We start from the raw sequence: 27485 nt of genomic DNA on the forward strand, positions 1-27485 counted from the left end.
GAAAGCAGGGCAGGGAGTCACAGGTTATATACCTTGAACAAAAACCCTGAAAACAAATCAACTCACACAGAGGAGTATCTTAACACTGAAAGACACAGAATTCATCCCAGCTACAGGGCAGGTTATAGTGACTAAGTGTCACTGAAGTCACACTTGCAACTATACATCAAGAGAGGCATTATTCCATGAGTCTACAACACAAGGTGCAAACCCAAAGGAAGCAAAACTAAGCCTAACAATCCTCTCCAACTTTATGGTTGTTTGCACAGCAGTAGTATTAAGAACACAAAGGTACAAAGTAAGCACATGACTACTCTTGCATACAGCAAGGAAGATACAGCTGTATTACTGTTATTCTTGTGTCAACAGAACCAAATACTAACAGAAATATTCTTAGGCTGTCCTTCACTCACACCTTGGGTTATGCCTATGCTCTAAAGAAGCTGCAAGCCCTGACATTCCTCTGGAAACAGAAAAGCATCAGCACAGCTGCTGACAACTATCCTTCAGTCACACCTCGGGTTATGCCTATGGACTAAAGAAGCTGCAAGCCCTGATATTCCTCTGGAAACAGAAAAGCATCAGCACCACTGCTGGCAACTTTGTAACAAAATACATCAGCAGAAAAACAATTTGGTGCTGAAATTAACTGCGGGAACTGAAATTGCCAGATGTGATGGAACATTACTCAGTGTAGATGAGGAACAGTATACCTTTTCTAAAAAAATAACTACACTCAGATGCCAGAAATCCACAGTAAATAGCTGTAAAAAAGCTTGACCTTTGGGGTTTAGTGAAATTTTCCCAAAGAGCAAGTGACTGATTAATCTTTTTCTCACTTTTGGTGTCACATAATGTCTACCATCATTTCATATTAAAACCCTTGGAGTCTTACTAACCCTTTAGCCTCAGACACACATCACCAATTCTGTAAGCTGAGCTCAGACTGCTTAACCATCAGCATTTCTAATCACACTTTTGACTGGAAATGTAAATTACTACATACGAACATACAGAAGATTTTAAAAAAATCACTTTTGCTTGCCTTTTTTTCTAGATTGGAACAATTTCCTGGCCTAGTCCAGTTACATCAGCAGGAACAACTGGCAGGACCAGGGAGGGACATCTTAAACAACATTGCAGAAATCAAGATCTGTCCAACTTAGTTGTTCGCTCTCTCAGAATGCCTTTCCCTTATTCAGATTAAAGACAGATATCTGAAATAATTACTGGATCAGAAGAGAAGATCATAGCCAGAAAAGATCCCTTGGGATTTGGCTGATGCAAAAGTAACATGATAAAGAACACAGATTTCATGATGGCCATTCAGGATTTCAAAGTTATTCCCAAGTACCTTTTCTGGATAGCTACAGTGAATTTGGCATCTAATGGTATATTTAACAGCTTATAGTGCACCTGAGTTATACACATAGTAATTTCAGTTCCTATCATCATCTTTAAGTCTTCCACAAACCAAGCAGTTGTGTGCAGCTTTTTGACACTGCTGTCTTCTCCATCTCATTTATTCTAGACCTTCTGGAATTCCTGAAATATAGCATATATAATTGGCCTTCTTTAGTCAAATGTTTAATCCACTGTACTTTGATTGAAGCCACCCTATACCCTCACACATTTATTTTCAATCTAGTTGAAGTTCTTTGCTTCAAAGTGTCCTTTGTGATCTGAACTTGAGAGAAGACAGCAGTCCCATACTTTCTTCACACTAAGTTTCTCAATGTCACTGTGTTGCAGCAGAATCTCAGAATATGCTAACAGTTAAACAAATAACAGGTTTCTAGTCAAGAACATCAAACTTTTACAAAGATAAAACTTCGACAACAGCCAGTCTTGCTCTAATTTCACAGTTAGTATCTCAATAAAAAAGTCTTGGTAAACCTGCTACACCTCCCTCAGATCTTTTCAAAGAATGAAGTCACTATCATCACTAGGATGATCAGAAGATCTGAAACCAATTCTCTGATGCTAAGTGAAGAAACACTGGGAGAGCATTCAGCCTTCCAAATCAAAATTTAGTCCTTTGTTCCAAATCAGAATTAAATTTTCCAGGCAACCTATACACAAATCTTCTCAAGCTTGCTCACTCTGTTGTATTGCTATATTTACCAGAAACTGAAGTATCTAGTACAACCTTTATAAGAAAAAGCAACAAAAACCCTTCCCAATTTTGAGCGCTGCTTTGCTAGAAGATTCATCTTTTAAGATCAGTATCACTGTCCACTTATAATCAAAGCAGCTCTTTTTGTAACTTCTCAATTGTTCTTTCAGAGCAAAATCTCAGAAATGTGGATTTCCTAATCCACAGCTAGGAACTGCCAGCAGTACAGCCATATAAACAGCAAAGGAATTCGATACAAACTGAGCTTCTGCAGGCTACACCCTAATCATCTGATCCTAAGGGATTAAAAGTCTACAGTAGCACTAACAACTATTCAAAGTTTGTTGACGTCTATGACACTTTGTAAATATCTTCCCTTAAGGTATTTTTTCCCCTACAGAATTTTTTCATATACAAGTTTCTCTAAAAGAAAAAGACTATCATGCACACATAATGCACAAAGTATGACACAAAGAGGGAACAGTAAATTACTGATGACTGTGTGTGCAAGAAGCATTAATAATTACTTCATGTGAGTGCCCTGCTCCCCACTACTGTCAATTTATATCTTAAGTACACTGAAAATTATTTCAAATATAACCAACTTTTCAAAAAAGTTATCTTTGACATCAGAAATATTTCCAAGTTCAAGGAATATTAAACTTCTAGAACAATTGTAGGAACCATAACACACTTTTCTATAAAACCACAGCAATAACACCAGAGGTATGAGTGAAGGAAATCAGACACTAAAACAAAATGCAGTGGGATACTAGAACAAGTGTTGCAGAACAATTTCTTTTGCCAAAGTAGCCAAGCTAAAGAAGAATTGCAATTTTACCTGGATTTATTACCCATGTACAGAGCTGAACAGTACCAATTAAAATTCAAGCAGAGAAGCTATATCTAATCACTGTAAAATCATAGCCAAGAAGGTCAGCAGCAGTTTTAACAAAAGAAATTCAAACCTCAAGAAGAGAAAGTTCCTTTCATTTACAGGGGAAAAATAACAGAAGCACACTGGAAAACTAAAGCTGGAAAGGAACCTGCAAAATCCACAGCTCCACAATGAACACTGTATTCAGCATCCTAGTGGCTTCAGTGTTTTAAATACTTGCTTATATTCAGTGTTCAATAAGTAATTCAATTAAGTACAGTAGTAGTTGAACACATGGAATACTCCCAAGAGTAGCCAAGTCAAAGACCCAACATTTTTCATAACAGCACATAGTTTAATGCTGACTTTGTCTTTGAATTGCTAATTATTTCCATACAATTACTTACATAACAGAAAACATGCAATACCTCATTTTGTAGTAGTGATACAATCACAAAACACATTTTTAAGAAAGCTGCATTATCAAATCTGCAAAAATAGTTTAGCATAGGGCTTACTCTTCCAGACAACTGGCTCCTTACGCGTCCCAGAATAATAATATGACCTGCGATGCAGGGAGTCAAAGAAGACTTCAGTGTGCAATTTTGGGTTTCGTTAACACTTATTTGATGCAAGTATTTCTATAGATATTTGACTATTTCAAGTATTTAAAAATCTCTCTTCATGCATTCAGAAGTCTGAAATGTTCTTTCATAACTATCTTGAACATAGTCTAAAGATTTTATATGTTCATGGATTAACCTACAGTTAATCTTATTACACAAAGAGCCAACACTTTCAAGAATGAGTGCTAAAGCTGTAACACTAAATAAGCTCATGTAAAAAGCAACCCTGAAATTCTTTTTACTCCTGCATCCATTTTAAAGTCACCAATAAGCACTAGTCAGACTGCAGAATGTTTTTACCAGCAAGCTTCTGAATATGCATAATGCCAATAAAGTTAATTACATTTAAGAAATAATAGTCTATGTGCAATTAAGATACTGGCAACATTTTAATGCAAAAAAAATGTTTAAATATACTAACATCCTAGTCTTGGGATATCCAGTCAAGCTACGCAAAGAGATGTGTTTGTCCCTTGCATACTCCCAAATGTGGAAGTAGGATCAGAAACTGGATCTGGAAGAAAGGGTAAACAGCACGTTAGTTAAATTCACAGAGGATACTATGTTTGGAGATGCTGCAAACATTAGTGAAGACAAATACATACATGACCCAGAGAAAAAATAAAATTACTTTGGGAATAAAAACACCTCATGAAAAATAACTCCAAACCCTCAATGTAGAAGAACCACAAGGACAGCAGAATAAAATGTAAAATGAAAGGAACCTAGAAGCAGCAACAGTGGACAGTCAGCTACATATTTGCATTGAAAGACAGTCTGGAGTTGCAGAGGCACCAAACAGAGCAGGGAAATTAAAGTTCTTTCTACAGTCTTTGAGCCAATAACAATAGCCATCTCTGCACAATTGCCAGGGACTGAAAAATTCCCCTTCATGCCCAGCAAGTAGAAAGCTCTTCTCAATGGCAAATCAAGTTCTGCAGGAGGTAGGGTTTAATTTTTTTAAGCAAAGTTAACATACGGTTAGCATAAGCCTACGCAGCAGGCTCTTCCAGTACTTCTGCTGCTCGTGGCTTTGTGCAGAACAGGAGGAAGCTAAGAAAATGAATCCATTTTTACAGGTGCAACTCAACCTTGCATTGTTCAGATTTATTCCTGTGGTCCTTGAGAAAATAAACCAAAACAGCTAGTTCAACTACTAAAAAGAAGAATTAAAAAAAAAGTCCTTCACCATTTACTTTTGCCTTAAATTTACTTTTCCCAAGAATGACATCCACTCATCCATCAAGGAAGATGTCAGCACTATCCAGCTTTAATAGCAAAGATAACAGGAGGGAAAGCATGGACTCTGCCTTTAGAAAGGCTACAAGAGACTCCCCACCCACAGCAGACAAATGTAAATATAAAAGTTACAGTAACCAGCATACATCTTCAAGGATTGCCAAGTCTTTGTTTCTAAGAAATATTTCTAGACACAAACTAAGAACCATTTATTCTGATTCATTCTCAAATTAACAAAATAGGCTAATTTTACAGAATTTGTTTCCCTTGGTAACAAGAGTTCCATGAGGCAACTCATGGCAGTCCACAGAGAAAAAAAAAAAAAACCAAAACAAAAAAACAACATCCCAAACCAAAAGGTTCAACATTTTACCATATTTTACCTGACTATCATGTTGCTGAAAATTAGGAGAAGCTTCAGCATGGAGACTTATGCTCCAGTTTATGCATCCCATCATCACAAGCAAACAGGAGACTGGAGGTTTTTCCTCCTCTTGACAACTGCTAAGCTATGTGATTTCTGAAATAAGTCATCCTATGCACATCTTCAGCTGCTGCTTGTGGTGTGATGGCAAGAACAAAACAGCTCCTACCAGCTTGCCTCATCTGTGACAGAAACTGGTTAGCCCTGCATATTTCTATGGAGATATAAACAACATGTTGCCAGGTATCCCTCAAGCCAAAGGTACATGAAACATAGCTTGGGTTTTAAATTAGTTCAAACTATAAAGACAGTACAGAACCAAGAATCACATAATCTCACTGAAGAACTCTGTATTTCAGGAAGATGCAAGGCTTTAGACATAACAAAAATTAATCTCTAATTTTGCACCAGAGGACACTAGCAAAGTATCTCTGTAATCTGTTGCCCCTTTTAAAAGATCAGTGCTAGCATGAGGCAAGATTCATAGAGGCAAAGTCCAATCACCTTACAGATTCAATGCACAGTCTCTGGAGCAGTAGCAACAGCAGGTTTTGCAGCCCTTTCCTTCTCTACTCCATCACTCATTCCTACTCCTACACTGCATCAGTTACACTGCTTGAAGTTCATGAGACTGCAGAAAGGATAAGTGGTTTTGCACACACACCCCTCACTTCTCTTTTTTAAGCAGTAACTTCTATAAGTTCACCTTGCATGAGAATGGGTGTTCAGTGTTAAGAAAAAGGTTTAACTAGCCCAGAATCCCAATTCCAGTAAGGGCAAAAGTGTAAGTGACAATACAAGGAGATGACTTAAACAATGCCATCATGAAAAGCATTGCCAGCAAATCACAGAAAACCTCTTTTCAGAAGTAGAAGTGTAGCTGCTGCTTAAATGTCTGTTAAAGAACAGCATGCAATTACTCCAGTTTGTAACAGCATGCAATTACTCCAGTTTGTCAGATGTAACTGCACTGGACTCCTTGCAAATGAAAGCCATGAGAGATGCATGTTACAGTAAAAATGCTGGAAAATCAAGGCCTATTAAAACAGAAAGGAGATAGAGTCAACAATATTCCATGGTCCACAGGTTTTGGCACAGTGTGCTGCAGAGAACAGGTGAGGCACACAGGAGCAGGACAGACCCATGCTCCTGCAGGAGAGGCCAGCACACAGATCACACAGCTCCTATGGAAGGCAATGGGACCCACTGCTGAATGAGCAGGCAGGTGTTACATGGGACTGGTTCTTGCTCCAGTTCTCTCTCGTGAACACAGGGCTGGTCTGACACAGACCTGTCATACTTCTTGGTCAGCCATCAGGTGCTGCTGGCTGATGAATCTCAGATGAACTCGGCACAAGTGCTAACTGCCCTTAGCTCTACCTGCTTTTTCTCTCTAATGACTCCCGTTTGGAAGCAAGCCCTATGAGACTTTTAAACCTTGTCTTAACACAAAATCCCTAAACCAGTGCTGAATATGCATCCTGACTGGCTGACCACATAAAAAGCCCGGTCCAAACCTATGCATCCCTCTGTGGCAGGGACTGTTTTCACTGAAAACAGAAGATACTGCACTAGACCAAGAACGCTCTGAAGTCTGGTGTAATGAGGGATTGAGGTCCAGGAGGTTCTAGAGGCTAGAAACCCACTGCCCCTGCTCTTTGGGAGAACACTGACCCCAAACAAGCTGTTTCAGCACTGGCCCATCTCCCTAGTTGGCATCATAAGGTGTATGGTACCCTAGCAGAGATTGTTGTCATTTTGTTAAAGCCCAAATACACAGATTACCCAAAGAGGTAAAGAGAATCCCTTCCTTTAGGCCAATATTCAAAAATGTGTTGAACTCTAGTTCAGAAGGAGAATTTAGACTACCATTATGTCAAAGGAACCAGAGCGGGGAAATACCTATGAGAATGACTGCTAGGGGATATAAAGATAGATTCAGCTGGTTTCATCCCTGAAAACCACTTTTTGCTAACTAGGGATGACCCTAATGTCCCAGTTACAGCATCAGTTTCTCTGTAACTTCCTGTTAATTTTATGAAACATAAACATATTGGAAAAAGATCTTTATCTGCTCAAGACTTAGTGCAACTTAAGGCACATTGACTAATAAGGCAGCATCAGGAGTAAAATGAGGCTTGCCTGACTCAAGTGCATTAAAGGAGGGTGGTAAAAATTAAACAGCAGCAAAATGCATGCAAAATATATGACTGCAAAATATATCGCACAAAAATTGTTAACTATGAGAAGCAGAGCAAGAAAACTCAAAATTCCACAATTCACTTATCCGAAGTCAGTAGAAGACAGATTACTGCAAACTGAAGGTTACTCTAATAGGGAAGTTCATTCTGCAGCATGTCTTCAATGTTTTGAAGCTATGATTACTGATCACCTGGCACTTTAATCCGTGATAAATCCACCTCTCCACTGAAAGAGCTGATCCCACTCATCCTCCCCACCCCCCCAGATGCTCACTCATCTCACATTTGCACAGTAACACAACAAGATGGCTCAGGGATCAGTTTCCTGATCCAACCCAGCACGCATTTACACAAAGTGAGGGCAGTGGCACAAAGGGAGTGGTATGATCACCCTTCTCCTGCAGCATTTTAAATCTGTATGAGAGTAAAAACTGCTGTGTTTTTATACAGAAATTCACTTTTACTGCTAAGCATCCCTTGGACACGTATTCTATTTACCAGTGGTGGAACCAAAATGTTTCCTGAATAATCTTATATACTGGTCAGCATTAAACAACTATACTCTCCCATACTGCTCATTTAGGTTAAAAGACATACAATTGTGATTTCTCAGAAATTATGGTAGGAGTTACTGCCCAAACCTGTACCTATTCTAAATGTAACACTAAATTGCAGTTTGGCAAGGACCGAAATGTGGACTTGCAGTTTCTTCAATATCAAGGTGAAATGCTTTATTACAGTTGCTCTAGCATAATCTCTCCTTTATTTTAAAAAGGAAAAAAGTCTACTTAATGTTTCCTATAGCACCTTCTACAAACACTGAACATCACTTCTAGAGTATATAAAATTAATACATTTCAATATTTTTCACCAAAAGAGTGATATTGCAAATAGAGTAATTTCATGCCTTTTCGGAAATCTGACCCTCTAGAAAGTTGCTTAATGTCATGCAATACAGTTTAAAAAATAGCATAATGTTTAACTTAATTCTGGACAAAGAATAACTCGGTTCAAAAGCCAACAGTAATTTTATTAGATATTCTTGAGCATCATTTTCTGTTAATTTCCTTTTAAAAATATTCAAAGAACCTATCTAGGCACATCCCTATGCTGTCCTAACCTTTAACTCTTTAACTGAAAACAGTATGGTTTTAGAATAGCTTTTTCATGGTGACTTCCATTTGACTTTTTAACCTTAAAACAACAAAAACAAAACGAAAACAAAACAAAATAAAAACCCCCAACCAACCAACCAAAAAACCAAAACAAACCCACCAGAACCTGCTACCTTCTCCCACCAGTGCCTCCCCAAACACTGCCCCCTGAAGTTTCACATTAGAACTTTAATAAGCAAAGGCTTCAAAAGAATACACTTTTCTCTTTGATGGGAAGATCAGGTAGTTAGTTACCTGAAACTGTTTTTTCTCTATAGTGGGAAATATTTTGACCATTCCCCAGAAATGCTTTAAGATGTATTTGGAAGAGTTTAGTCTTTACACAGCTATTAAAGCACATCATCTCCTTTTCTAAAAGCATTCTTTGTGAAGCATCCTCATTTATGCTAAATCTGGATTTTCAAGAGATCTAGTTTCAAAGATATATTCATTTTCCTTCACTGGTTCCAAGAAGAAAAACTCTTGGGATATTTCAATGCTATGATGTCCTGTTAGTTCATTTTCATCTCTACCTCCCCTCAAAAAAAAACTAGCAGGGAGAAGCCACCCGAGTTAAACAATGCCATACCAAGGTGTTTGAAAGCCCACAGACAAGTATTTTACATGTCATTTTGAAAACAAGAATAAGCTTATGACCTTCTGTGAGGTCATCAGAAGCAAGAGATCAATTTCCTAAGACCACCTGACTCAAGCTGCTTTAGACCCCAGCCCTACAGGAGTGTGGACTGACAGCAGAGGGTGAGGCAGTCATGGCACTACAGCCAAAGCACATTTACACGCTGGCTGCCGCACTGACAGAAAGCAGGAATTAATCCTCAGGAGAGCCTCACTTGTCACACATAACCACAAGGTGCTCCTGCAGGCACTGATGTCCTTTCACTGCCACTGAGAACAGACGGTTCCTAGCTCAGAAGCAAGGACATCCCTGACAGGGATTCCTCCATGCACCCACATCCATGGCTCTCATTCTGGCCCACTCACAGCTAAGGTCCCATAGCCTCTGTTCACACTAACCTGCGACTTCTCGTTAGAGTCAAGGCTTATTAAACCTTGTCTTCACAACCCAGCTTAAAAACAGACCAAATAGAGCTACACCAGCAAAACTACAGGGCAGCAAACCAGTGTTCAGAGCATGATTTATTTATTAGAGAAATTTTTGACACCACCAACAGAATCTCAAAACTGCACAATAAATTCAGCACTCTTAACCCTTCAAGTCTGCTAGTACAAACCAAATCAGAAATTAGCTCTGTTTGCTGCTTACCAGTAGAATCATCAAGACTCCCCTAGGCAGCACCATGGCATGCTGAGAGCAAAGATCCATCTGCCTTAAAGATGAGATCAGAGGACTGCTTATCTCTTCCCCCTAACTGAATAGGAAATAACTACTCTTCTTTCCCTACAGCAATGGAAAGCCCTCCAACTTTCAGACACTAGAAATACAAGAAGGAACATCAAGAGGGATATAAGGTTGGGATGCTGAAATGCCCACAAACAAGATAAGCAGAAGGTGTCGATTTCTTGGGAAAAAACTGCTTTTGCGTAGACTTTTTTTTAAGTAGGTTTAGTAGTTTTAGTCTTGAGGGGAAAAAAAAGTTTCCAAAAATAACTGCTTACTTTCTGAAATTTGTGAGGTGTCATCACAAGCGCATTTAGCTGCTAAAGTTCATCACCATGCCAGTAAGTATAGACCAAAGCAGCTGTGATCGACTTCTTGCCTTCCTCTTAAGCACCTCCCATTATATACCAAACTGTGTAAGGCATTTCCTACCCTAGGGCCAGGAGCAGTCCTTGGGCTACAAGGAGTTGAGAAAATGTAAAGTCCTGTCTGCTGTTTTTATTTGGAGCACAGAATTCACTTCAAAGTACAAGCAGCAGAAAGATACAAATTCAAGATTAGTCACAGGCAAACAGATGATTTAAGAACAAGAACCAATCTGTCATAGGAAAGGAGTGCAGCCTCCACGGCAAAGTCAACTGCAGTTCTGCAACATCTTTAACTTACAAAGTCAAATTTTAAACTATTTTAAAACTGAGTAACTTGTTGAGAAGAGTAACCTCTGAACTCTATTCAATTTTGTACTGTTAGCATGCTCAAACTGTGACCTCAGCTATGGTTCTAGCAAAAAAAGAATCAGGAGGACAGTGGCCAGGGTGGAGACTATTTGGGTTTTGATACCCAGAACAGCAGTGCACTAAGGGATTACCAAACAGCTTAGCGTCCATCCTATACTTCAAATGCCTTCTAGTCATTAAAATAAATAAATCCATGTCCTCTTGAGACCCGAAAGGTGGTTTACCTGTTGTTTCAGGGCATCTGCCAATGCACTGCTTGGAGAATACGTCAGTTTACGCTCAAGCCCGCATATTTAAAGTTCCTTTCACAACCGTGTAAGGGAGGAATGCAATGAAATCTTTAGCTCTAACACACACTAGCAGGAGTTTGGCCTTCATAGCAAGATTCTTGGAAGGAAAAATACAGAAGCTCTACATTCACAGAGTGCAGTTCTGTAAACAGACCTACTTAACACCACTTTAACCTTTTTTCAGGAGTCAGCTTTCAAACTGAAGTTATCCAGACTTAGTATCCTCCATGACATCAATTTTTGGATAAAACATACTTTTAAATAGCTAAGTTCAAGAAGAAGGAAAGATAAAAATCAATACTAATCTAATGGATCACTAACAATCAGCTCATACTCCGTACTTTGGAAAGGAAAAATAGCCCTCATTTACAAATCATTTAGAGCAGTAATTTTCAAGTTGTGGAATCCTGAAAAGCATAAAAATGCCACACAATTTAAACTATTGGCAATAGCCTTGTTTTTCCACAGTTGCTTCTTGCCAACTTCAGATTGAAAAACACTGTTTTAAGAGAGCTCTGGCAAAACACAGCTCTCTCAGTAGTTTAGGGTTGTTCAAGAAAAATGCAGCATCCCTGCTGAATTCAAAAGATCATATGCAAAATGGACCTCTGCATGGCCTATGTCAACTGAGCACTAAAGCCATTCATTCCCAAATGACTGTACATCACTCAAGAAAAACTGCAGAGGCAAGACCAAGGCATTAGATTTTGTGAGTTTACAAAAATACTCCTGTAAGATACAAGAACTAGGTTCTCATAGCATCTTACTGTACAGTTACAGATGATTACGTTTTCCTTACTTTGTATGAATGCACAGGATTGACAAGGATGATAGAAAAGTATAAAAAAACCAAGAGAAATGTGTGGGCAGTAGTTAGACATTTAACCAGAAATACCAAATTTAGTGTTATACTTGATACAATTTTGGCCACCAAGTATAAGTTAGAATAAACTAAACATTCATGGGAAATATTTTAGGGAAAAAACTACTTTTTCCCCCTTCAAGAGACTTTGACACTTCGTTTTGACAAAGACTCAGTGCACTTGTCTTACACAACACATTCTGCAATATGTTCCCTCACATGTCTTCATCCTTTTCTTAATCTTGTAATATTTTGAAAGATAGTAAGGTACAGCATACAGATAAAGAATAACCACCAAGGTAACTGAAACTTTCAACTTCCAGACGAATAAGAGCACAACTTTTCCAAAGGACATTTAAAACCAGCAAGGAACACTCCTCTTACTTACCAAAGAGGACAATTAGATCAAGAAATGAACGCTGACACAAAAGTGCAGTAGGTTTTTTTTAAGAAAAGTTTTTTCAATGCTTGTTTGGAAGTGAACACTGTCAGATTTTTTTTTCTTCATAAGATAAAAGTAAGACCCTTGAGAGAAACCCCAGAAGAGAGATTCTGGTATCATATAAACTTAAGTTTCACTAATGACTTTAAAATAGGAGAGAAAGCTAGGTAAGGCAGCAATGCTCCTCCTATTCTGAAGGATGTAAATGGAATCGCTGCTTTAAGATTGCTTTTAAGTTTGTTTAGATCAGAAAAGGAAATTACCCCCATACTTTCCTAGTCTCTTGCTTTTGCAGAGGGAAACGCAAGTTAAGCATCCACTTCTGCAAAAATTTTCTTTATGCATGGTCTCAGAAACTCATCTAAAGTCCATGATAAAGCATCACCTAGACAGCAGCTCTCATCATTTTTGTCACAATGACAGACCTTAACCCAGGAGATGACCAAACTTGAGACAAAGGTCTGCTGTTAACACTAGCTTATCTTCAACTTGTTCACAATGAGGACCAAATAACTCCCAAAGAAGGCAAGAAGTAAGTCAGGTTGCTGTTTAAACCAAAGGAAATATATTTTCTCCATTCAAATATATAAAAATATTTCTCTAGAAGCCCAAGACTACAGAAAACAAGGCACAGGCTGAGAGGACTCTTCTGATCCCAAGACTCTCCATCTGAAGTGCACAAGCACAGAACTCCATTACTCTGACTGATCTGCGACAAAGTTTCAAAACTGACCTGCAAGTTAGTCAGCACATAATGAAAGAGCAGACCACCAAAGAGCTTTGTGTACATGAATCTCGGTGGAGAGTTTAACAGCTGCAGGACTAGCCTGTCCTTGCAAGGCTGCAAGCTGAACTCAGGAGTTTATTACACAGGTAACATAGCAAGCTGCCTCCTGTCACACAAACACAGCAGCAAAGGGAACCAAACAGCACATTGCTACAGACTCATTATAGACACCAGGACAAGCACAGGAGCCTCAGCACGAAGAACCAGCCTTGAAGTATTAAGAGCAGGGAACTACAGGCTGTGGGCTGAAGCTTTCACATCCTTTTTTTAGGGCAACCAACAAAAAAGAAATAAAGAAATTAAGAACTCTGACTCTTGACTACCTGTTCCTCTTCTTATTCTGACAGTTAAACCATCTTTAAAATGACCACCACTCCTGCAACAGCAGAGGGCAAAGGACATTAGATGGACTCACCTCTCCAGTTACACAGTGAAACACCTGTACTAAAGGTGTATGCAAAATGTAATCAAAGACAACCAGGAAAGTTTTCATTAGTAAACTCAGCTCAAGAGTTAAGATTGTCTGGTGGCCTCTGATGTCTTTCCACACTGCTGGATTCAGCTTCTGAAAGCTTCCTTTGTTAATGAATACTAGGCTCTTGTCCAGTCCTCTTTTCTCCCCCTCTACTCCCTCCCATAAAATATCATGGTCCTCAGGGCATAAGGAACATCCTTTGTCTTCCTGCAAGTCTTCCCTGTGCAGCCACTTTGCCACCCCTCCTAGAAAATGCAAGAGGAGTACCATCCTTTCTCTTCTCTGTAGGAACAGTGGAAAAAAACAGATGGAGACATCATCTAGTAGCAATTTTACCATAGAGGAACTGGTGTCCCACAGAAATGTTGCAAAACCATAACCTCTGCTTCATCTTTCATGTGTCAGCAGCATTGATGTGTAACTCAAATCTCCTACTTAGCTTTGAGAGCTCAATTTTTTTGGCAATTCACCATAAAGAGCACGTGATACTACACAAAACATACAAGGTGAACTAAATCTTAGGAAAAAGGTAAATGACTTAAAGATATCCAGAGAAAGAACAGTAAGGCATTCTTCAAGAGAAAAAGAAAGACACTGAAGCTCTCATTTCCCAAAACGGCCATATAGATTTATCGGAGAGAAATGAGAAACCCCAGAGGCCTGCAGAGATACGAGGAGAGGAGGTATAAAGCTGCAACTTTATTAAAGAGAAACTGGTTAGGAAAGCAAAGCCCCACAGTTCATTATCAGGGAGAGACCACGAAGAGGGAGATTGCTTCAATCTTCCTATTTCTGCAATGAACATGAAGCACACAAAAACTAACACCTACTCAGTGAAAGATATATTTTTGCATGTGTGACAATACCAGTTGAATAGTCTCAACTCCTCACTCTCTGTGCCTCTTCTTCCCCTGCAGATGTTATAGCCAAAAAGAAAAAAAAAAAAGATTGTTTTCCAGTCAGGTCTAGTCAGGGAACTGATTCACCCAGCTGCCACACATAGTTGTGCTTGAACAGAGGGGACTATTTAAGCCCATTTAGACAGCACTACTGTCAAACATAACCACAGTCTGAAGCATAGTTACAAGAAACAAGATACAAACTAGAAGACTCAGTGCCTTTGGAATAGACTATTCTACCCACTTCCCTTCCCCCCACAGATGGGATCCCATGGAGTGTTTCAGAGGAGCTCTCCTGATCATCTCATTCCCACCTAGGATGACTCAGGTTACTGCACATCACCAGAAGATTATCTGTTTGTGCAGACTTCTGTCAGTTTAGTAAAAATAAGCACTAACGCCCCTCTTAGCCAGAGGAAAACCCTAAATTGGCTCAGCCCTTCCCATCCAACCCTGCCCTCAGAAAATCCCAAAAGCTTTGTATTTCTCAAAGAGTTATAAATATCTATGCCAGGAACCTTTGAGAACCAAAGCCTCATCCTCTTAAGAGTGAAAACAGGTACACACAGAAGGGTGAGGAAGAGGATTGGAAAGTCACCTGTAAAATACTGCAGTAGTGTTTGCTCCGCCCCAACCGGTAAGACAAGGCTGATTTTCTTTAACCCTATTAAATGCCTGTTTTTCCTCAAACCTTGCCTGAACTGACTTCTAGGAAGTATTCTCGATGTGATTTTACAACAGCAATGAAAGAACACAAGTTCTCAGACTAAAACAAAGCAAACAAAAACAAGCAAGCCCCCAAAACCCCATAAGGACACATGACAGTACTTGCCTGGATGTACAATAACCTAAGATGGCAGACTGTTGAGTCACAAAAGTACCACATAATAAGGATTTAGACAACTGAGCATAGAAACTGGGATTTTTTTATCACCCATTGTTGATTAAAGTGCAGTTACTGGACTTCAATACATAATAGCATTTGGACTATCATCAATATATGGCACAAACTGTCAAGAAATGGCTTAAAATTCTGGAAGAGTCCTTCAAGTACTCTTCTAAAATGGTACTGTATCACAAAGCTGTGAATCTTTGTATATATATACATCCCAGCATAAATGCTGAAAAGATTTTATCTAGATGGATTCTTACTATTTTCTACATGCATAGAGTGGATTACTGTGATTAATTTTCTAAGTTCTATTAGAGCAGATGAATTATGAATGTCATTATTTCTTAGTTAAAAAGTCCAAATGCCTATATTTCCTGCAGGATAAACATATCCCAAGAAGGAAACATGCCACCTTGCAATGATTGTTGTTACCTCACACAAATTAAAGTAAGTTTTTGTTGAAATGTGAAAAAAACCCAAATTATTAGGCCTAGTCTGAAATTTCATGTCACAGGCATCAGAAGAATACCTCAGCATGGTATAACTCAAAGTGATTCCCAATAATTTTTTTGAGTATGCTTTTGATTGGTTGACATCGTCCCTGAAAGAACAGAAGTTATTCTTCGTGTCCAAGCAGGGAAACAAGGGCAAATCCAGAGTGATTTGTAGTGAATTCAAAGAATTTGAAACTGACCTAGATTCTAGATTCATCCCCTGCAGTTCAACTTCTACTGTTCTTCAGACACATACCATCCTTCCATGCACATTTAAAGTAAAACTAAAAATCACACTGTAAATTTTACTCCCTCCAATGAAGGATTTTTATTTTTAAATGATAGTTGCCTCAATCTTTTCCTGGCATAACTTTGTAATAAAAGGTTAATTCTCCTTCCCTCTATTCACATTGCCAACAAGCAGAAATGTTGGAGCATAGAACAGATCTTCTTGAACGAGCCTTCAGCTACTATACTGTAAAATTGCTGTACAATGGATTTATATTAATAACAGAAACCACAAGCTGCAGCTACGTTGCCAGCAGGTTGAGATAAGGCAAACAGTACCGCTCACGTTTGCTGGGGACAAAGCTGGGGGTGCATATAAAACAAACACCAGTAGAACAGGCCTACATTTAAACTTTGACTTGCTTTTTAATATTATTTTTCATCAATATCACAGCTATAATAAGCGTTCTCATTTTGGAACAAAGAAATACAATCTGACCTTTGAACAAGAACCATGTTAAACACTTGAAGACTCAAGCCTACTTCCAAAACAAGGTAGCACTGCTAACTGTTCGGAAGCAGCAGCTAATTCATATCACACACAGGCTGGAGTTATACAGGAACCATAATCAAGATAAGAAAAGTAATAAAGATTTCAAAATTATTCAACTGCTATACACCTTCTCTTGATTATTATTATATTCTAACACTTCCTGATGTATCATATTTCTTCCTCAGAATCCACACTTTAATCCTAAGTACCCAAGGTCACAGAAGACCACCACCATACAGTGAGCTAAACAGAAAGAGATCAGGTACTTAGGTTGCAGTATTTAATCAGCAACAATAACTTAAAAAAAGGAAATTACTTCAGCTTATTTTGACAGCATAACAGGCAAGCAGCATTTCAATGAAACACTGGCAGAGCTCAAGATGATTGGAAATCTTAAGAGAATGTTACAAGTTTTCCCTTGAAATCCTCATTTTGCTCCCAAAACTAGGATCACTTCTGAAGAGTAGCGAACCATTCCCTCCCCACCCCCACACCCCCAACACAGACCATAATTCAGTCAGGGAGTCTCCAAGAGTACAGCTAATATTTAACAAAGGGCTAAGCATCACCAGCTAGAAGAAATGCATGCGATCACCTCACACTACTCCAGTGATCACGCAGCACTGCCATGCTATTAACTGCCTGTATAAAAGGTGTCAGGAGGGTTTCAGGGATTTGTGGGTTATTTCCTTCCTCAAACTCCCCATTTTTAGCAGATCCAATCTCATCAACCATTTCAAATTCAGCAAGTGCCTGAACACAAAATTATTAGAGTCTGGGAGAAGGAAAAAAAAAATTAAAATCACCACATGCCTTTATGTCTAAGTATCTGCTTTTGACCACTGAAAAAGATGTTAACATTCAAGACTGGTACAGAAAACACGTATGTCAGCATCAAATAGTTGTGATCTGGCACATTGTGTCTCTACAAAGTCCTACCAGGGCATCAAGATCCATGCACCAGTCCCAGCTACCCCTGCTCTGTGGTCCCACAGTCCCATTACAAGTCACTGCTAAGAGAGCTTAGACAGCCCTTCTCCACACTTCCTTCCACCTCCAGGCCATGGCATGCTGCTCCCTTAATTTCATCACTGATCAATGGAATTGCTCACAGACCTACGCTCCACCAGCCTCACCATCTCCCTCCTCACAGAAAGGGGATGAAATGCATGACAATGAAGGAAGGTTTCAGCCAGATCAGTTCCCTGAGCTATCTCCCACAAAAGGCCACACTGGGACAACCAAAGATGCAACTCCAAGACAGTTCAAGTTTATCTGTATCTCTGATGCTTTGTTTTCACTCTTTTCTCTTCCATCAGCTTTGCATTCTCACACTCTTCCTAGTGCTAGTGCCGGTATTTGCTTGACCTGCCAGCCAGTTCAGAGAGCTAGACCAGCAGAAAATTATTCTACTCCCTCCAAAAGATGTTTTCTGCTAGGACAGCTCCTCTGAATTGGCTCCTTGTGGGCAGGTGGTCTGTCAGTCCCTCTGTGGTTTTGCTCCCTTAAGACCACAAGCTTAGTTTGATAAATTGCCATGAACTCACAGTCCAAAGGAGCAGACAACTGCAGAAGCAAGAAACAAGAGGGGAAGTGAATTACTTAAGCCATATTTATTGCCAAATGCACTAGTTCAAACCACAGATATACTTTTTCTGAATGCCACATGGTGTGGTATTAGAATGACTTTTCAGGGAATGATGTTAACACAGAAAATCCCACACACCTCATTTACTTTCAGAACTAAATATGAATGAGTATGTCTTATTATTACAAGAAAGATTTTCACATACTGATGCATAAATAATGGAAAACAGAGTGTTTATTACAGGAAAAAGTTCTCAAAGACTTCTACAAACACCCAAGGTGAAACAGAAGACTACATCACTTAACAATCTACTTCCAAATCTCATGGAATATTGTCAAAATTCACATAAAAAGATGACAGAGGTATATTGAGAGCAAGGGGGGTTAAGATCACTACATCATTTCAGCTGGAGATCCTGGGCGAGTGCAATAAATCCTTTATAATTTTATAAAAACATGAAAACAAAAAAGGTAACAACACATTTACATGACCCAACGATTTATGCAAGATTCATACTAGGAACAAGGCAGGTCCTGAAACCTCATAAAACTGATCAATTTGAAGCTGAAACTATTTACAACATACTGCCATGAAGATAAAAGTCACAGAGCACTGTTACACTTTGGACTTTATTTTTCTAAAATGGTTTTGTACTTTACCTCCAAAAAAACCCATTCAATTCTGTGCTTAAAAGCGTTCTCAGTATCCTTTGTTAAACACACACAGAGGGGACTTTCAGAAAGGGAAATCTTTTGGAAGAAGAAAACGTATCAAATTTAGGTATGAGGAAGAGATATGCAAGAGACAAGGGGAGGAAGCAACTTCACCAGAAGCTGGCAATTTAAATGACTTTAGGGAAATGGAACAGGGTGTGTATTAATGGGGGTGGAGGTGGGGTGTTTGTTTTAAGTTTTAGCACTTAGGGTTGCTAAGAACCTCAGTAATGTAGTGTTTTCCTTGAGTCTGTAGACATAAACTTCTCTAGCTACCCAGGATTTTCCCGAAGAGCAGCACAGTGAACAGAGACAATTCTTGCATTTCACCCCAACACAGTATCTTCAACAGCAGCTTTGAAACTGTACTTCTTGGTTTTTTTTCTTCCCTCCAAATTTACTCCTCGCAGCTATGTAAAACTCCAAGCAGTAGGACAGCTCCACTGGAGCATTCAAGGACCCAATGCTAGAGCAGCAGGGACTGAGAGGAAGACAAGATGACATGCTGCAAATAGAGAGTTTAGAAAGGACTAGAACAGCTGAACTCCAGCAGCTTGAGGTAAGAGGAATTGAGAAAAAGAGACAGAATTAAAATAAATCTGGTTGAAGGAGAGGTGGAATAAAATGTAGCAGAGATAGAATCAAAATAAAATCCCACAAACTGAATTTAGAAATATCAATAATCCCTTGGGGAAAAAAACCCAACACTTTTATGTAGTGGGAATTTCTCAGTAACATATTGCCCTTCAGTTGCTTCATATATAAAACAAATTAATTTCTTGAATTAGTCTGAAGTTAACAAGCATCTAGAGCACACTTTAATATTACAGAAATTTAAACATCTAGATGAAGCCAAAAATATACACAGCAGTTACACATCCCGGTGTAACCAAAAATGGTGTTTCAAATCCCTGATAATGAACTGGGATGCTGAGCTAACTGACAATAAGAGGTTTAACTCTGCACACAAGGAACTAAAGTGAATCAGTGACTGTTATTACAGATTACCTATGCTGAGCAGTCACTGGCAGATTATGGCCATATTTGCATATTTAAAAATAAAACGAGGATTTGGGCTCAATTAGAAACAGAACGCCAAACAAGATGAAACATACCAACGTTCTAGACAGGGATTTTTACAATTACTCTGCAAGTTCATAGTCTACGGTTCTCAAAACCTTTTTCTTTGGAGACACACACTGAATTACTGGCCTAGAGCTGACATTTATGTGAATGCTGGGACCCAAAGAAAAGGTTTCAATTTCGTAGTAGGGAAAGAGAAAAGGGCAAAATCTGTATTTTGAATGGAAAAAGTTACTCGAGATGAAAGGGACTTCTTTTTCAAAACCCTAAACATTCGTTTGCAAGGAGCCTACCCAACAAGAAACGCGCAAAGGAGAGGAGGAGGGCAAAAAAAAAAAAAAAAAGGAGGTGGAGGGAGAACAGAAAAGCAATCACACATCCTTTTAACCCCGCGGCCCCGCTCCGGATTCACGGCGTCAATCCGGCACCGCGATCCACAACTTTCCGCCTCCCCCGCCGCTGCTCCCGCCGGCTCCGCGGCCTCGCTCCCTCCCGCCTCGCCGGGCCGGGGGCAGGCGGGCCGGCCCCGGCTCGCCCCAGGGCAGTGACAGGCAGGCCGCTCCCCGCCGCCGGGCGCGGCCCCGCCGTAAACAAGTTTGAAGGGGCCGCGGCCGGGCCGGGCCGTGCCGAGCGGGGAGGAGCGGGCGCGGCGCTGACAGGGGCCGCACAAAAGGGCAGGGCAGGACCCCCTCCCGGCTCCCCCCCTTCGGCGCAGGGCGGGGCCCGGCCCGGCGCGGCGCCTCACGGCGGCAGACGGGGAGGGGGAGCGGGGCGGGCCCGCAGGCCGCGGCGCCGCTCGCCTTACGGCCCCCGCTCTGGCGGAGCCTCCCGCCGCCGCGGGGCCCGGCCCGGCCTCCCCGCCGCGCCGCCGTCCCTCACCTACACAGTGAATGAGCTTGTGTCGCCACGAATCGAGCTGGTGGCGGACGCCGCGCCTCTGGATGGAGCACTGCTGCCGCCCGCACGGGCTCGCCATCTTCTGGGCGGGGGCGGGGCGGGGGCGGTGGCGGCCGCCGGGGCGGGGGGGAGGGAGGGAGGGAGGGAGGGCCGCGCGCGCCGCGCTCTGGCACGCCCCCTCGCGCTCGGCGCTCTCCCCGCCCCGCGCATGCGCCGCCCGTCCCCCAGCGGCTCGCACGTGCGGCGGCGCCGCACCCGGCGTCCGCCAGGGGGCGCTGTGCAACCCCGGAGCCTCTCGTGAGGGAGCGGGAGCGCCCTGGGGGGGCACCGTGCCCTGAGGGGGCATGGTGCCCTGCGGGGTCACCGTGCTCTGAGGGGGCATCGTGCTCTAAGGGGTCACCGTGCCCTGAGGGGGCATCGTGCCCTGAGGGGGCATCGTGCCCTGAGTGGGCACCGTGCCCTGGGGGGTCATCGTGCCCTGAGGGGTCACCGTGTCCTGAGGGGTCACCGTGCCCTGAGGGGTCACCGTGCCCTGAGGGGTCATCGTGCCCTGAGGGGGCATCGTGCCCTGAGGGGACGTGCCACCCGCGAGAGGTCATTGTGCCCTGAGGGGACAGCCCACTTCTGAGGGTTCACTGTGCCCAGAGCTGCAATCCCTTCTTGAGGGGCCATTTCAGCCCTGAGGGGATCACATTGTTTTCCATCAGGAAGAGATGAAATCTCCTCATCTGCTCCACCGTGTAGTTATAAAACCACCAGGTGTATTGGTGGCCGTGATGCAAAGGGAAGGCACGTGTGCCTGCAGTGGCCGGGAGGTCCCGCAGTGACAGCTCCATGACTCGGCCGCCTCCTGCAGCCTTGCACCACAAGCACAAGGCCCTCCCTCCAGGTGAGCTCAGATGTTGTAAGGGTGCTGGTGATGTAACACCAGTTATAACAGCAAGCAAGGAATACGTTGACAGTCTAGAGAAGGCATGGCACTGCCTTGCGCCCATGCAGGAGGACAGGAACACCAGTACCAGCTTCTTTCAAGCTCGGGGGATAGGATTGTAAAGTGAAATCTCTTACTCCAAGCCTTGTCATAAGGCCAGAGATGAAGGTGTATGAGCCTTTATTTCCCCACCCTACTCACTGGAGCCATTACCCTCAACTTGCTTAGCCATACATGATTAGAGAGTTAAAAAAGCGTAGAGATCAAAGTTGGCTGTGCAAAGCTGGCTGGTCAAATGCAGCTGCTGTATTAGGATGTCCCAGATGACGTATTTCCTGGAGAGAAAAAACTGTTTGAGCTACTGTTGAGGTGCTGCTGTAGCTGCAGTAAGCCACCTGTCCTGTTCAAGGGGAACTCCAAGAGGCACTTGGTGTGGGCAGGTAGGAGACCAATGAACCTGTCCTACAAAAGATTGGGACAGCTCAGTTTGGCCAGTTCAACAAAAGGAATGCAAACCCAAGGTGTACTTGCTCTGCCAATCTACCAGGGAAGCTGCAGTGCGGAAAAGATGGACAGAGCTATCTGAAGGCCAATGGTAGAACAAGGCAAGATTATTGGTTGTCTCTTAACACTGTCCTGAAGGAAGTAAGAGGTGGAACATCCCCGAGCAGACAGCAACCAGAATAGCAAGAGACAAAAGCCCATTTCAAGATGCAGCTTCCATGCAAGGAGGGCAAAGTGAAGCCTGTTTTCATGAGCAGAGCAGATAGGTTTAGGGAATCCCAGTCCTGGTTTGAAAGCCATTAACAGTGAAAACAAGGAAAGCATGACCTATGGAGAATTTCTATGCCACAAAGAGTAGGAAAGCTCTTTAGGCATCTCTGCTCAGGAATGATCCCCTTAGCTGCATCTCATTCCAACTGTTGACAATATCCTGGTCTTTGTTCCACTCTTTTTTCAATGTGAGCCATTGGGGTCTACATGTCTTCATATCCAGAAGAGGGCAATCTCCATTCAACTCAAAGTCTGGGCATGTGTTTCAGTAGAGCCTGAGTTCCTAAGTCTGATAGGCACTACACTAATCTGAGAAGTATGTATTTCCTGAGAGGTAGATGATCTAAACAAAGGGATTGCAACATGAATGGCCTAAACTCCAGCAGGTAACTTCTATCTGCAGTCTGCATGGCAGCTAGAACAGTGGGTGGACTCCCAGCACTAATTATTTGAGAGTCCCAGTTTTGGGGGTTTTTGCAATCCTCAGTTCTCAGACTGATGTTTAAATAGCAAACTCTTTGAGACAGCCCCATGGTTCTACCCTGTGCTGGTATTGAACCTACCATAAAGCTTCTAATTCCTGACTGGGCCCATATAAAAATTAATTAATTTTCTATAATGTGCTGCCCTCCCCACGGCTAATCACAGACTGGTAGCATGACAAATATCAACAATTTGGATTTCTTACCCACCACCAAAGCAGGGAGGAAGAGGATGAGGAGAGCATGAACCAGAAGATCCAGTACATAAAGCAGGAGAAGCTGTTTAAGAGCTAGAGAAAGACAACAGTCCTGTAATCTAAAAAATGGTTTAATACCACAGGCCTCCTGTGGGAAGGAGCAAACAAAGAGCCAAGGTCCACTTTATAAAAGAGCAGCAGCATCTAGAATCACAAGCTAAAACTTTTGTGTTCAGGGAGATGGAGAAAAGGGACTTTTTCTAAAAGGGACTGAAAAAGGGACTGTTTTTAAAGAACAGTGGGACTGGCCTCAAGGGTCTCATCAAGAGTGACAGCTAAGTGAGTAATCATGAAACTACAAAGGCAACGGGCAGATCTGACTTGATCCTAGTGTTGGGCTGGACCAAGTTTGATGAACCAGAGCTTGCACCATGCTGCCACCAACACAATCAGGCAGGTTTGTTAAACCAAAGTGGATCCACCATTTCCCTGGCCAGGAGCATCAGCAGGCCCCAGCAGCCACTCCTCTACTTGCTCCTGTAAACGTCTCAGCACAAGCTCTCTAGCTGGGACACAGCTTTGGCCTCCCCCCATTTCCCATGAGCCATGAGACTTGCTACATTTGAAACGTTTTTCCCCTGTTTCACAGTGGCTCCCCTTTGATGTTGATTGTTTGCAGGCAAAGCTTAGTGGAGAGCGTAGCACTTCTCTGGTCCGTTTGCTGGTTACTGCTGAGCCGCCCAGCCCAGTGGAGAAAATGCTTTGATGTTAATGAGCTGCAGACAATTTCACTTAACACCAATCAGGGCCTGCCATCTCAGAGGTAAGACTTTCAAGGCAGATCCTACAGCAAGTCTCTCCAACATCCGTTTTTCCATAGCAGAAGATACTCAGACATTTGAGCAGAAACCTGTCTTCTCACAGTCTTGCACCACACCCGATGTCATTACAGCCTCAGAGATGCCAGAGGTGGGGAAATAGTGAGAGTTACAAATGGCCCTATAGAATCGCATGACCTTTATGGGACTCAGTAGGAACATGATTTACCCTCTTGTCCCATTAATTGCCTACTTCTGTGGTCCTGCAGAAGGAATACACCAGAATGGGAGAAGAGGATAGATCCTATATTGCTGATTTGCCTGATTCCTCTATGGCTGGTGTTCAAGGCAGCACCATTCAGAACACGGCAACCTTTCCATCAGCACAGCAGATGTCTGAATGAAAGGGGCCAGCTGCAGTAAAGTGAGACTTGCACAAGGAGCCTTGGACTATCCTCTTTCTTGAGTGGGTATTTCAGCAAAACCTTTCCTGTCAATCTGCTCCAGGCAGCAGCATGTTGTCAAGTGCATGCAAGCATGCAGGTCAGTGATTGACCCCTCAGAGACAGGGTACAAAAGAGTCTGTGGACCTGTGGTAGCTTCCTTGGCTTCAGTCAGCCGTTGTTGTGGGCCTCAGACCAGGAGGCTGGGATTTCTCCCTAGGGTAACACCTCATGTACTGGAGAGGGCCCAGATTAGGCAGAACTTCTGCTGTGGAGAGATAGTGTGGGAAGCACAGAACAGTGAGAAAGATATCTGTCCAGTGGAAATGTGAGGCACCACAGTCTCAGGAAGGAAGCACTGAACCACAAGTATGAACAAAGACAAGTGAGAAAAAGGCATAAATTCAATTTTGTAACCCTCTGCCCATCATCAGCAAAGTATATTTATCATATCACACAAACTGTGTTTCTATCCAGACTCTGCAAGCTTTTGAAGGGAATGACCCAGTCCTCTGAGAAGCCCCAGCCAAGCAGAAGCAAACACAGACTCTGTCCCATCAAGTAGAGCAACAAATGAGACCACACTGAAAGTTAGGGAGAAACATGCCTTCTTCTGAGGAATGTGGCATAATTCCAGTATATCGCCTTTGTTAAATGATTTATTGCAATGAGAGAGAGAGATACTAACTCTTTAGTTTTCTTGCCAGAACAGGATTATTCCCTGCAGCAAACTGGATTACAGAGTTAAAATAATGCAAGCCAAGTCCAAATGCTTGTGCCATGCTTACTGCAGGGAGGAGCTCAAACAAAAGTGTGTGAGCCTACACTGAAATAAAACTTAACGAGGTAGAAAGTGACATCATGGATGAGGCCATGACTGATCACAGGCCAAGGAGACTGTCCAGCAAAAGAAAAACTGCACTTTGGAAAGTCTACCCAAGTCAGTGGGAAGAGACACAAAATTAACATTTGACAACATATTTAGCATTTGTTGAGCACCAAAAGTCATTCCATCCAAGCAAAGTTTGTGGGCCAGGTTTTGACACAATGAGTAAAACCATACATCCTGCAAGAGATGAGACTGGCAAACAAGAGGGCATTGACAACAGCATGGAGCAACATATACAATGATCCACAGATAGCAGTAAGGGAAACACTGTGACTTACACTGCTGGGCAGGAGCCTGAGAAGCACTGTGGAGTGTGTGCAGGATGGATGAAGAGGGAAGCTATTTGATCCCTTTTTCAAAGGGATTTATTGTCACATGCAATAGCAGCTTCACTAGAGATGGGCAAACTATCAGCCAGAAAGCAGAGAGATATTCATTAAGTTTAGGATGGATTTTGGGGCACAAGACAATGTGTTGTCAGAAATTATAATATTAATATAAATAATAAGCAATAGATTTGTAAGGTGGATGGGAATAATCTGGGGTTTAGAGCAGGGAGTTTATCCCCATTAAAGGAACAGGAAAGCTAGACAGTTGAATAAAATGGACAATAAAAGGAAGGGTGATGCACCCTGAAGCAAGGTGAACACTAGGTCAGCTTGTAACTGTTTCTAGGGAATGAGAAAACATTCACCTGAAACCAGGGTAGAGCTGGAACTGGAACAGCCAAGTTGTCCACAACATGTTTGACTTAAGACTGCAGCATGACTTGAGTCAGTTCTCATGGTCTGAATGCCTGGAGAAAAGGAGACTCAGGGGTGACCTTATCACTCTCTACAACTTCCTGAAAGGTGGTTGTAGTCAGGTGGGGGTTGGTCTCTTTCACCAGGCAGCAGCTGACAGAACCAGAGGACACATTCTTAAGCTGCATCAAGGGAAATATAGGCTGGATATTAGGAAAAAGTTTTTCACGGGATGAGTGATAAAGTTCTGGAGTGTCCTGCCTGGGGACGTGGTGGAGTCACCATCCCTGGATGTGTTTAAAAAAAGACTGGATATGGCACTCAGTGCCATGGTTTAGTTGAGGTGTTAGGGCACGGCTTGGACTCAATGATCTTGAAGGTCTCTTCCACCCTGGTCATTCTGTGAATCTGTGAATCTGTGAATCTGTGAATGCTTTGCTCCAGTGCCACTGTCCACTTTGTGTGGCACACACAAAGCCTATATTCTCTGTGTGACACATTCATGTGAGGCAGTGCATTTGGTCATACATGCGCATGATGCTTCAGCCATTTTGCTGCCAAAGGAACAGAAAACTGCTGCATTCTGCTTTTCCCCCAATTAAAGGAACAGGATCAGCTATTTTTTGTCCATGCCACTGCTGGCTGTCAGGAAATTCATAGCAGCTTATCAACTTTGGTCTGATTCTATGAAATTTACAAGAACGGTGGCAAATTGCAGTATAGTTCCAAAGCTCTTAGCAGAGTGATTAGCGGACAACAGCATCTTTGTGTGTGTCAGCTCATTAAGGAGCTTGGCCAAAACTATAAATGTTATAGAAACAGGAAACAACAAAACATTAATTCAACCAAATATGCAGGTAGCTCCAAGGAAGGATTGGTGCATCCTAAGAGACAGGCAAGTGGAACAAGCAGTTGCACTTTACAAGTTTTCCACACCAGCAACTTGACAGGTGCAGTGTCCCCAAAATAAAGGGTGCAAAGAGTTTGAAAATATAAAGCTGCTCATCATAAAACCTCTCTCTATATATATACACTACAAGAATGAAAGCAGCGCTCAAAGTGGCTTCAGATGTTCATGTTCTGCATTCAACAGCCACACTCAAAACTCTGCTCAATGTTAAACAGGTTTGTGGTCACCATGAAAGCGTGAGGGAGGTGCTGGAGGCTCGGTGACAAGTGACTAATCAAGAACTTCAAAGCCTTTCAGATGTGAAACCACTGACTTACTTGATGCAGTGTACTGTGTTCTGCTTAAGCTGGCTCTCATAATC

The 27485-nt window shown here is 42.0% G+C and overlaps 1 protein-coding gene and 1 long non-coding RNA gene across 2 annotated transcripts in view; one reads left to right on the forward strand and one right to left on the reverse strand.

The window, feature by feature from the left end:
• The window catches only part of LCOR (ligand dependent nuclear receptor corepressor), a 64936-nt gene extending 43873 nt beyond the window's left edge, over positions 1–21063 (reverse strand). The window contains exon 1 of the mRNA XM_068197846.1: positions 20920–21063. Within this exon, the coding sequence (XP_068053947.1) occupies positions 20920–21016 (97 nt within the window). The 5' untranslated portion in view covers positions 21017–21063. The remainder of the gene's footprint in view (positions 1–20919) is intronic.
• Positions 21064–21536: 473 nt separating this feature from the next.
• LOC137478193 (uncharacterized) lies at positions 21537–25240 on the forward strand. Its single transcript, XR_011001445.1, has 3 exons — positions 21537–21826; positions 24001–24144; positions 25060–25240. It is a non-coding gene; the product is annotated as an uncharacterized lncRNA (long non-coding RNA).
• Positions 25241–27485: the final 2245 nt, after the last annotated feature.

This window comes from Anomalospiza imberbis, chromosome 8, assembly GCF_031753505.1.
Source record: "Anomalospiza imberbis isolate Cuckoo-Finch-1a 21T00152 chromosome 8, ASM3175350v1, whole genome shotgun sequence".
In the NCBI taxonomy this organism is placed as follows: domain Eukaryota; kingdom Metazoa; phylum Chordata; class Aves; order Passeriformes; family Viduidae; genus Anomalospiza; species Anomalospiza imberbis.